Source organism: Mustela nigripes, chromosome 17 (assembly GCF_022355385.1).
Source record: "Mustela nigripes isolate SB6536 chromosome 17, MUSNIG.SB6536, whole genome shotgun sequence".
Classification (NCBI taxonomy): Eukaryota; Metazoa; Chordata; class Mammalia; order Carnivora; family Mustelidae; genus Mustela; species Mustela nigripes.
The window spans coordinates 17904147-17916004 of record NC_081573.1 but is presented as its reverse complement, the minus strand read 5'-3'; the positions used below and the strand labels follow the sequence as shown (position 1 = coordinate 17916004).

Here is an 11858-nt window from a genome sequence, read left to right as displayed (position 1 = left end):
GGGGGGCGGGCGCGGCGGGGGGGGGGGGGGGGGGGGGGGGGGGGGGGCGGCTAAGGTCTGAGAAGCCCAGAATTCCCCAAGGTCACACAGCAGGGAGTAAGAAGAGCTCCTGTGCCAAGTGCTAGGTGTTCGGCCATCAGAGCCCTGAACTCATCCTGGGATCTTTCAGCTGGGGAGCCTGGGACAGTTATGGGGCTTGCCCATGACCACCCAGTACATAGCAGGGGTGTGCCCGGAACCTGGGCCATTGGGACTCCTTCCTTCACCAGCATCTTAGAAGTTAAACTGGGGGCAGTATGGCTCCACTGTTTTCACGGGGTGACCTTGGTTGGGGACATGATCTCTTTGGAGCCTCCCCAGTTCCTCAATGGCAGGAAACCCTGCCAGCACTCACCTCCCACCTGCCCACTTCTTCCTCCCAGATGAAGTTCTCGCTGGAGAAGCTGCATCAAGGCATCACTGTCTCGGACCCTCCCTTCGACTCCCAGCCACGGCCTGATGACAGCTTCTCCTGAGGAACCCCAGCCCCACGGCCGACCCCCTCTAACGGATAGACGGACACAGAGCCTCGGTGGCCACTGCTGGCACGGTGTGAGCGCCGGGAGCCTCCCGCCCACCCCTCCCCGTGGCCCAGCCAGGGGCCACACAGACATGGGGACCACAGAACCGAGATGCACTTTAGACCAGCGTGTGCAAGTCCAGCTGCCGTCACCGGCCCAGCCAGGGAGCTGGCCTGGCCCCCCGCTAACTTATTTTGCCCAGCTGGGGTTGTGGGGGGCGCCTCTGGGGTGCACGATTCCCTCAGCTCTGGGTTTAATGTATTATATTTATTTGGGGCCGACGGAAAGCCCCAATAAAGGGTTGGAAACAGCTGTGGCTGTGCCTGCAGGGTCCCCGGGAGTGGGCGGGGGTCTCCTGTGGTGCTGGAAGGGGGAATCTGTCCATTTTCCAGGGGCCCAAGTCACTCACATGATCTGGGATTCTTCAGCATCTTTCACGGGCTTTGTGTCTTCAGGGTCCAGTGTCAGAGCTGTGAGGGCATATGCAGGTGCCTGGATGCCTGGGTTCAGATCCTACCCCTGATCCTTAGCAGTCACGTAACCCAAGTCAAGCCTTCTGAGCTTCCCAGTTTCCCCTTCTGTACAATGGGCGTTATGAGCGGCACTTGTCTCCCGGGGTTCTTAGAAGTGAATAGTCCTACACCTGCCCTGAGTTTCTGAGTCAGCAGCTCTGGGTGGGCTGAGAGTGTGCACTTCCGACAAGCTCCCTGGATCCCACTTTGCGAGCCACTCTGACAAGCTCTGCGTTAATGAGTGTGGCGCCTCACAATGGGGCCTGGCGCAGAGTGAGTATTTAGCTGATGTTCCTCATCATGGAAGAGTGGGGGGGAGGGGAAGTGACTCCTGTAGTAAGCACCAAATGGGGACCAGACTTTGTGGCAAGGGTTGGTGCTCGTTTAAGTCTCACGGTGACTCCGTGAGATGGGGGGAGGCCAATAGGTATGTGTCTGAGGCCACTGCAGGCCTGTCCCTGGTGTCTCCACACTTAGATGCAGGGTCATGTCCCCTGCAGGACCCTACCACGGCCTGTACAGGTTGAGGCCATCTGGAACCATCTTGCTAATGAAGAAATGGTCTTAGAGGCCAAGTCTCTGGTCCAGGTAGAACCCAGGTGTGTCTCATTCAACCCTGTTCTGGTAGCAGAGTGAGTGAGAGATAAGGAGAGACCTTTGACATGTCACAGGCTGTGAGAAACTTCTTAATAAATGGCTTGGGACAGAGGACTGTAGGGAGGGGGTTGGATGGAGGTGGGAGGGACCACGGGTGGCAAAGGGCCAAGCCAGCCTCCCCTCTCGCTATGTGAACATGGCAAGTTACCTACTCTGGGCTTCTGTTTCCTATACCTGTTAACTGGGAATAGTGACAAAACCCACCCCGTGGGAAGAATTGCAGTTAATATTAGTAAAGCGCTGAGAACAGCACCAAGCCCACGGTAGCTGCTCAGTGAACACCAGCTTGTAAGGCTGTGAGTGGGTGCCCTTGCCCAGTGCCTAAGGCCTGTCCTCACTGCCACTGCTAGGAGGAGGGCTCGGTACAGCAAGAGTTATTTTCTGCAAGGCAATTTCACAGCCCAGGAAGTGTTGGCACAGAGGCCCAGACCACAAAGGTGTCCAGTGTCCCTGGCTTCCTGTTTCTCTGCCCCAAGCCTGCCCCACACCCTGGTTCCTCTTGCTCAGCGGGACTGGGTCAGGGGGATCCTGGAACTTCACTGCACCCAGAACTGGAGGCCAGGACCTGAGCAGCCAGCCCGAAGTCTCACTCCCATCTGAGTCCTGACAGCCCAGAGCCCACACCCCCAACCTCTAAACCCCAGCATTGCTGGGGCAGGATCCCAGACCCACCTGAGGCCGGCTATATGACCCTAGGCAAGGGCATGAGGCACTCTCAGCCTCAGTTTCTTCTTCCGTAAAATGGGGATAATAATAGAACTTGCTGCCCATGATGGGGTGGGGGGTGGAAATGGATCTGGCGTATCAGAAGGGCTCTACCGTTGGCATTTATTCACTTGATCAAACATCTGTAATGTGCCAGGCATAGTAACAGGTGCTGGGAACACAGTGGTGCATGGGGTGGTATCCTCACCTGGCGGCCTCTTTGGAGTCCAGGGCTGGAGGGCCAGGCGTTGGGAGGAAGATATATATAAAGGAAGAGTATAATGTGAGTGATAACTGTGGTGGAAAAAACCAAAATGAATAAATTTGGTCAAGTAAGGGACAGGGGAGGCAGTTTCCTGGGAAAGGACAGAAGATCTGATGAAGGTGACATTGGGGCCAAGAGCTGCAGGAGAAGAGGGAGTGAGCCTCTTGGTCACCAGGGGGAAGAGTGGTCCAGGCAGAGGGAAGAACAAGGTGGGCAAAGGCCCTGAGGCAGAAATAAGTCTGGTGTGCTGAGAACCGGCAGCAGGGTCCTGGACAGTGGTGGTGGTTGGGGGGGGGGGGGTAACATCAGAGACCAGGGACCCTCCTACTGAAACATTGTACCCCCAGGCCCCCAGAGCAGGGTCTCTGGTCTAGATCTAGCGCGACCCAGCTGCTAGTCTGAAGTATTCTTGGTGCCCTACCCGACACCCCCATCTCATAACTACTTGGGTTCCAGCACAGTGACCTCCAGCCCCGGATGTCAGGGAGCTGAAGGGGACATCACTTGGAGGTCCGAGCTGAGTCCCCCTCCATCCCACGAGGATGACCTCCATAAACTGAAGTCGGAAGCCCTGTCCCCCAAACGCCCTCTAAGCCCTTCCGTGACTCTGGAGGTGACCTTTCCCAGACTCCGATGCTGGGGGTCCCCAGAGTCGGGAGGGGTCAGGGACACCCAGGCCATCCGCCCATGCCCAAAAGCCGCGGCCCCTGCGCCACCCGGAGAGGCCGGTGCAGCGGGCGCCTCCTGGGCCGCTGCGGCAAAGGCTGGGCGGCCGCGCCCTCCCCCCGCGGTGATTCATCCCGCCCCCTCCCGCTCCCTCCTCCCTCCTCAGGCCGCCGCCGCCGCCGCCGCCGCCGCCGCTGCAGTGCGCAGGAGACCGCGGCCCGCGCCCCAGCGCGCCCGAGCCGGAGCGGGGCCGGGGTCGGTGCACCTGGCGAATGCGCCCGGCTGCGCGCGCCAGCGCAGCAGCCCGAGCAGCGGCCGCCGCCCGCGCGGCGGGGATGCCCGGACGCCGGGCCCCGGGGCTGGGCCCCCGGCGGTAACCGGAGCGGGGGGGCCGCGCCCCCCCTCTGCCCCCCCTCGCCGGTCCCAGAGCCGCAGCAGCTGCGCCCGCGCGCTCCCGGGGACATTCTAACCACCGCCCGGGCCCGCTGCCTCTTGCCCCGCTATTAATACCGGCGGCCCGGGAGGGGGGCGCAGCGGGCGCCGCGCAGCCATGGGGACACTGCTGGCCTTGGTGGTCGGCGCAGCACTGGGTGAGTGCGCGGGGCGGGGAAGTGCGCGGCGTGGGGCACGGCCCGGGCAGTGGCCCGGCGGTGGGGTGAGCGCGTGGGACCCGGGACGGCGGGCAGAGGGCTGCCCCCCGCCCCCGCGGCCCACTCCCCGGCCCGGCTAAGTCCGCTTCCGAAGTTGTGAGCGCGGGCAGCGGGGCGGGGGAGGGCGGTGGAGGTGCGGGTGGGCGAGCGCGGGCGGGGGCCGGGCTGGCACAGCTCGGCGGCTGCGGGCGCCCAGCCGGGGGCGAGGAAACGCGGAGTCAGCTGCTCCCGGAGCCCCGCAGGCTGCAATGTGACACCCACAGCCGCGGGAGGGGGTGGGGGAAGGCGGCGCCCGGAGACTGGGACGGGGGAGACCTAGAGACATGGAGAGATGGGGACGCAAGGGAAGGCGCGAGAGGCGCAGCGACTCGGAGTACTCCGGAGCGCTCCGCCGAGACTGGGAGTCGGAAATAACGGGGGAGAAGGAGACCGAGAAGGTTGCAGAGTGTGCCAGAGAGAAGACGAGAAGCGAGTTAGGAATGGGAGCACCGGAGAGACAAACTTGAGAGAGGCAGGAGAGACGGAGACACAGGTAGACACTGGCAGAGGTGGAGTTTAAAAGGGACAGGGAAAGGTGGAGAGAGAGACCGGGAGAGGCCGACGGAGCCTGGAAAGAGAACACAAAGTGATACAGACTCCGTAAGGGATATAAAGTAAGGGAGACACAGAGGTGTTCAAGGAGTTAGAAAGAGCAGCAGAGGAAGACAAGGAGTTCCCAAGATTCACAGAAGGAGAGACTCGGGGGACACGGAAACAGACCCGGAGCTGGAGCCAGAGAGGCTCAGCATTATCTGGTGAGCGATGGGGCTGAGGAAGGGGGAGGCAGGTGAGAATACGGAGGAGGCACCCAAGAGGACTGGAATCCAGTGGGGGGTGCAAAGTCCCTGAGGCTGCAAAGAGCTCAATGTGTTTCAAGAAGCTGATAGGACGTGGGAGAGGGGTTTGGAGCTGAGGAGCCTGGGGGTAGGGCGACAGGGGCCAGAGAAGCTGGGTAGGGGTTGGGGAACTGGAGAGCTGGGTTGGAGTGTAGGGCTGCCCTGGTTCCAGCTCCCCCCGTGACCCCTCTGAGGCCTTGCCTTCTCTGGGGCTAGGGAAATGACTCGGTCCCCCTTGAACTTCTAACGCATCTGGAATTCTAGTTCCACCACCTAAATGCTGCGGTACTATGGGCAGGGGGACTTCCTAAGAAGGGGTACATGGGTGTCTACTTGGATACAGAGCAGAGATTCTGAGTTACTTCCCACAGCGACAGCCCTATGTTGTTTGGGTGGGTGGGGGGCTTCTTGCGTGGCAAGCCCCCTGCTGGGGCTTTACCTCACTGGTGGAATCTGCCGAGCAACCCCTCCAAGCAGAGATGACCGTTTGCGGGAAACTGAGGCCAGAGGTGATGAGGGACTCGCCAAGGGCACACAGCAAGTGGCAGGGCCAGGCTGAGCGTCTGGTTCTGTCCGTTCGTATTCATTATCGAGGGGAAACAGATGGTTTCCGAGAGGCCGGAGAGCCAAGAGCCAGCAAGCCTGGCATTGGGTGCTGGGCGCCCCTGTTCCACCTGAGCCTGCTGTCCCTGCAGTGTCCTCAGCCTGGGGGGGCTGCGTGGAGGTGGACTCAGAGACCGAGGCCGTGTACGGAATGACCTTCAAAATTCTGTGCATCTCCTGCAAGCGACGCAGCGAGACCACCGCCGAGACCTTCACGGAGTGGACCTTCCGCCAGAAGGGCACTGAGGAGTTCGTCAAGGTGTGTGTGTGTGGGGGGGGGGGGGGGACCGGGGGAGGGGGGGGGGGCCCCGGGGGGGGAAGGGGGGGGGGGGGGAAGGGGGGGGGGGGGGGGGGGGGGGGGGGGCGGTATTTGCTCATTTCCGATAATGTGCTATTTGTGATGACCCGGATTCAGATTCCAGCTCCACCCCTGTTTGGCTGCTGCCCTTGGGCCAGGAACGGGGCCTCTCTGAGCCTCAGTTTCCTTCTGTGTAAAGACGGGGTGGCGGTGGGCTCTAGCTCATAGGCTTGGGTGAGGGTTGATCCGGTTGTTGCCCTGGCACACGGTGGCACAAAGATTCAATACCAGCAAGGCCGTCTCCGGTAGTCATCATGAAAGATGCAGAACTTTCCCGCCTTCCTTTACATTATATGTATTTTGATCTACACATTGAGGAGGCTCCGCAGACTCACAGCGCCTCCCAGAGCAGTGGGGTCTGCTGTGGCTGAGATTGGACTCCTCTCTGCCTGGCTGAGGGGTGTGCCTGGTGAGAGTGAAAGCCAGGAAGGCTGAAAGAGGGCTGGGGTTGGGGTTGGGGAATGCCTGAGGAATATGTACATGAGTGTGCGTTCCTGGCCCAGGGACACAGTCAGGGTCAGGGTCAGGCCAGGGCACCATCCTCACCCCTGTGCCCTCCATGCCTGGGGTCATGGTGGCCACCTGTGTGTCCGCTGTCTCTCTGAGTGTCAGGGCGAGGGACAGAATGGGCTGGGCGAGGGTGGGGGGAGGGGACGGGCGCAGACAGTGACCGGCCCGGCTTGCCCCCCAGATCCTGCGCTATGAGAACGAGGTCCTACAGCTGGAGGAGGATGAGCGTTTTGAGGGCCGGGTGGTGTGGAACGGCAGCCGGGGCACCAAGGACCTGCAGGACCTGTCCATCTTCATCACCAACGTCACCTACAACCACTCCGGCGATTACGAATGCCACGTCTACCGCCTGCTCTTCTTTGAGAACTACGAGCACAACACCAGCGTCGTCAAAAAGATCCACCTTGAGGTGGTGGACAAAGGTGAGTCCGGCCCTGCCTGCACCCTCGCCCCTGTTGCCCACCGGCAGCCAGATGGTGGGACAGATGGCAGGCAGGGGACAGGCTGGCTCCACGCCTGGGCCGGGCGAACACCCACGGCAGCAGAGGGGAGCTGCACCTTCCCTCCCCAGCCCCAGCTCTGGCTTTCCTTTCCTTTCAACCTGCCTTGGAGCCCCAGCAGACCCCTTCCGGAAAAGTTCTGGATGCAAAACTGCCACCTGTGCTGTGGGACGTCAGGCAGGTGTCCTCCTGTCTCTGTGGAAGGGCTGTCCCATGGGAAACAGGCTGATAACGGTAGCCATCTCTCATCGAAGTGTGAGGATGGAGCAGTGGGTGGGTGTCAGCTGCCCAGGTAGTGGGAATGACAGTGGAGGTTCCGACTGTCCGGTAGCCTCAGCCCCTCCTCCCTTTGTCACCCTGGCTGAAGAGATAAGAGTGTGTCCCCTGAAGCAGAGCTCCTGAAATTCCACTGTGTGAGTGAGCGTCCTGGGAGACCTTGGCTCAGCAGACCCTGGCTGCCGAGGGTGGGGGGGGGGGCTGCATTTCTAACAAGCTCTCGGCATAGCCAAAGCAGCAGGTGTGGGGCCACAGCGTACAGCAAAGATCTCAGGCGTTTGGGGACATTGCATCATTTTGGCTCCAGCTGCCTTGGATCCCTTCTCTGAACCATCTTCCGATGGGTGTAAATTGGAATTTTCCAGGGCCAGAGGGCCCATTGGCTTAGAGTCAGGAAGCTATCCCAGAACCTGAGGCACCAAAGAACCACGGCAAGTATATCCTGTGGGGCCCACGGCGCCCGCACATTATCACGGGACTGTGCATTGTCCTTCCTTTCCCCAAGAGGGGTGCAGTCCCTCATGGAGCCTCCCCACCCACCCTCCCGGCTAGGGGCTGCTGCTGTCCACACTTTACAGACGGGAAACCCCAGGTTCAGGGAGGTAAAATTACGTGGCCGAGATCGCAGAGCTGGGACCTGGATTTGAACCCAACCAAGCATGTGTGACTGCCGTATCTGTTCTTGGCGTGATTCACTACACTCTGCTGTCAGCCAGAGCCTGTGGGTTTCTTTTGATAATTAGCATTTTTACGTTTGTTATCAAAGTGAACCAGCAGGATTCAGCGCAGGAGGCAAGTCTGAGCTCCTCTTTGCTGTAGGTCACGATGCTGGGTGGGCGGCCACCCACGGATATGGAAGATGGAGCCCCGCCCCTGGGAGTGGCTGGAACAAGAACCGCCCCCAAATCCTGTGGCTTCACAAAAATCTGTGTCAATCCTCTCTTGGGAATCAGTGCGGAGGCCAGGGGTCAGGAGAGCAGGGAGGTTCCCAGGTTCCTTCCGTCCTACTGCTTCTTGAGCTCTGCCCTTGTGGGTCGGAAGCTGGGGATGGAGCACACCCCGGACCCAGCAGAGCCCCATTTAAACTTGATCTAGCATATTCTACCACCTCCCAGAGCCTGTGTTCTTCACATTTACCAAAGGAAGAGCTTTGTATGCTGTCTTCCCAGAGTCTATGGGAGTATCCAACATACTCTAGTGGTTTTTCTTTCTTATCACCATAGTATGGTATTTTATATTACTATATACTATACTATTTAACATTACCAAACACACAACAGTGTTTTTATCATAGTCCATCATACTAGAGTATTTTTATCTTTACCCACAATGCTATAGTATTTTAGATTAATCATACTGTAGTATTTGAAAGTTTTACTTGTTCTACTGTATTCATTGTCAGCCAGCATACTGTCGTATTTTTACCATTACTCGTCACACCACAGTGACCCCTCTGCCTCAGTTCCTCCTTTGTGAAATGGGGGAATGACAATGACAGTCCCGCCTCCTGAAATGTCTGTGTGGCTTGGTGGAGTTTACATTGGACATACGTTGCCTTTTACCCAATGCTTCCTTGGCTATGGTCGTTTCCAGAGCAGGGAATTGCTCAGAGCCTGCATTCAGTTAAACACTTGGAGTTGAATCCCGGCTCCGAATCTGGTCCTGGGCCGTGCGTCCTTGCCAGAGCCGCCCCCTTACTGAGCCACAGTGTTCTTGTCTGAAAAATCGGCTGCAGAGCCGTGCCAGTCACTGTCCTAATCCGATGGGGAGAGCAGGAGATAGCAGATTACCTAACTCCATCAGAGCCCCGAGTTCCAGGAGCAGGGAGGAAAATGCTGAAGATGCGCGCTTTACCCAACCACAGTCCAACTCAGTGTGCTTCCTGAGGTCAGCTGATGTGGGAAGCCAGCACTCTCTCTATCCTTGGGGGTGTTTCAGAGACGCAGGGAGATGCTCACACAAAGAATTTAGCACAGAGTCTGGCTGGAAGCACGCGTTCTCCGTATGACACGCATTCCGAACGTTTGAATGAATGAATGATGTTGAGTCCTTGCCCCAGCTCCTCCCGGCAGAGAAGCAGGGGAGAAACACCCAGCCCTGTGCCCTCTTTCCCTCTGGCCCAGAAAGCGTCGGTGCCATCTGCACGGGGAGCAGCAGAGAGTGCCCACTGATGGGAGGAAAGTCCATGTGAGGACAGCGGGGACAAATGAGATCCTGGTCACCCGGAAGGAGAGGCCCCAGGAGTATGGGGCGGACACCTGTGAAATCCGGCCAGGGACGTCACAGTGGCCTTCGCTTCTGGTTCCCTGGCTGAGCACATCCCCTCCACAGTTTAAATTTAGGCTAAGTGAGAGGAAGCTGCCGATGGCAAGAGCCAGTGTGGTGGAAAGGACAGAAGGTTTCCGGAAAATGTCGGTGAATAGCCAACAGTTGGGCAGTGTGCCGACCGCAAGCCCATCCATGCGTGTTACAGGGATTAACTCGTGTTCTCTTCCCAGTAACCCCGTGAGGAGACATGAGTACTGTCACTTCCCGGTTTACAGAGGGGGAGTTGAGGCTCAGAGAGGTTGAGTCATTTGCCCAAGGTTACACAGCTGGCAAGTAGCAGAGTTGGGATCTGAATCTGAGCCTTCTGGTTGCAAAGCTGCAGCTCCCGGGGAACCTGCAGCCACCTGAATGAAACAGATGCCCCCTCCAGCCACACAGGGAGGCAGGCTAAGGGGGATCCCAAAGCCCCCTGGACAGTGGTTAGTTATTAAGAATCCCAGTGATGGGGCGCCCAGGTGGCTCAGTTGGTTAAGCATCCCACTCTTGATCTCAGCTCGGGTCTTGATCTCAGGGTTGCAAGTTCAAGCCCCGCACTGGGCTCTAAAAGAAAATAGGAATGATGGTAACAATGATGACTCTAGGGAAGCAGCATGGTCCCGTTGGCAGACCAGGCCCAGGGAGGCCAGTTCACCTGGCCAGACTCATACCCCGCACGCTTGGGGCACCTCAGGCTTCCTGAGCCTGGCCTTCATGGCCCCCTGACCCTGCTTGCCCTTGCAGCCAACAGAGACATGGCGTCCATCGTGTCAGAGATCATGATGTATGTGCTCATCGTGGTGTTGACCATATGGCTCGTGGCAGAGATGGTTTACTGCTACAAGAAGATCGCTGCAGCCACTGAGGCCGCCGCACAAGAGAACGCGTGAGTGGCGCCGGTGGGGGTGGGGTCAGGTGACCCAGACACATGGGTTTCCCAGAGGGGTACGTCCATCTGCTGTTGTGGATGGGTAAGGTCAGGCCCCAGTGCCTTCCCCTCAGGACTCAGAATCTGACCCCCTGAGTCCCCTCCTGCCTCAGACTCAGGACTCCAGGCCCCATGCCTGGGCTTCCCGTGGATCCCTGGATGTCCAGCCTGAAGGCCCCACCTCTCTAACTCCAAACCCTGTGCACCTGGGGCAGAGACCCCCACCCTCCTCAGTTTCCCCCGGGGTGGGCCAGACTGATGATGCTGGTCATTGTACCCCTGGCCTTTGCCCCTACAGCTCAGAATACCTGGCCATCACCTCAGAAAGCAAGGAGAACTGTACGGGTGTCCAGGTGGCCGAATAGCCCCAGTAAGGTAGGTGGGTGGACAGGGGGCTGGAGGGCCTGGGCGGGGGTCAACTGGCTGGATCCCTGACACCTGTCTCTCCCTCACCTTTAGGCCCTGGGCTCCACCTCAAGGAAGAGCCAGCCCTGATGGGGAACATCTGGGCACAGCCTGCCCCCAATGGGGGTTGGCCATTCCTGGACCTCCACGAGCCTCAGAGTCCTGCCAACGGAGCCGCCTGGGTGGGAGGGGGCAGGGGGCTTGGCTCACACCCCCAATCCAGCCTACTTCCTCCTGCCCCATCGCCCACCCGCGCCATGCATGATGGGTAAAGCAATACTGCCCCTGTCCCCACCCCTGCTTCTGCTGCCTGTTTAGGAGGGGGGCGGTGAGGCGGGGGCAGCGGCTCCGCATCCTTCCTTCTTGCTGATTTGCACACATTGGCCGCTTCAGATGCACACTACTGGGGCCCAGCACCCCCTGCCCTCCTCCCCCACCCAGCGGGGGCGGGGTCCGGATGGGGCGGCACAGTTTGGGGCAGGGGGTTTCTGGGACCCACTCCGACCGAAGACCCCCCGGCGACACTTCCCTCCTTCCTCTGGCTGGACCTGGGGTCCCCTCTCCCTGTGATGCACTCTTGCCCCAGCCCCGCCCTGCCCTCTCTCACCAGCCTTGGACTGGGGCCACTTAGGAAGGCCCATTCAGCCTCTTCTCTCTTCACACAAGTAGTTTTATTCATGAAATAAAGATTCTTGGACTTGATTCAGAGTCTCTCTCTTGAGCCCTGTCACCCTCTCCAAAAGCCTTGGTCCCCCCCACCTCCAACGCACTTTTGGGTGCACATTCAGGGAAAGGGAGGGGGAAGGAACAGGTGGGTGAGTCTCAGCGACTTAGCACTTGATTAGTGGGCGTGGGGTGAGGGGGGTGTCATTAGCTCAGCGGGGAGGGCGGGAGGGGGCCAGAGAGGAGTCACGGGGGCAGCAGGGCAGGGAAGGGTGGCATGGAGGGAAGAGAGGGGATGCCTGAGTTTGGGGGTTTGCTGAGTTCCTAGTAGGGTGGCTCTCTCTGCTGTGGTGGGAGCTGGGGAGGGACGAGGGAAGGAGAGGAAGATGCAGGTAGAGGGAGTGGCAGAGAGAGACTAGGG

The 11858-nt window shown here is 59.4% G+C and overlaps 2 protein-coding genes across 3 annotated transcripts in view; both read left to right on the top strand.

The window, feature by feature from the left end:
- GRAMD1A (GRAM domain containing 1A) overlaps positions 1-872 on the top strand; it is a 20389-nt gene extending 19517 nt beyond the window's left edge. Inside the window, exon 19 of the mRNA XM_059383506.1 lies at positions 423-872. Coding sequence (XP_059239489.1) covers positions 423-515 — 93 coding nt within the window. The 3' untranslated portion in view covers positions 516-872. The remainder of the gene's footprint in view (positions 1-422) is intronic.
- Positions 873-3765: 2893 nt separating this feature from the next.
- On the top strand, positions 3766-11476 carry SCN1B (sodium voltage-gated channel beta subunit 1). Of its 2 annotated transcripts, none has more exons than XM_059382990.1 (6): positions 3766-3955; positions 5586-5752; positions 6543-6783; positions 10186-10327; positions 10668-10744; positions 10829-11476. In XM_059382990.1, the coding sequence occupies exons 1-5, from the start codon at positions 3916-3918 to the stop codon at positions 10732-10734; spliced, it is 657 nt and encodes a 218-aa protein (XP_059238973.1). In that variant the 5' UTR covers positions 3766-3915; the 3' UTR covers positions 10735-10744; positions 10829-11476. The 2 variants fall into 2 exon arrangements, with proteins under 2 accessions (XP_059238973.1, XP_059238974.1); XM_059382991.1 differs by lacking the exon at positions 3766-3955 and adding an exon at positions 4358-4809.
- The last annotated feature ends 382 nt before the right edge of the window (positions 11477-11858 follow it).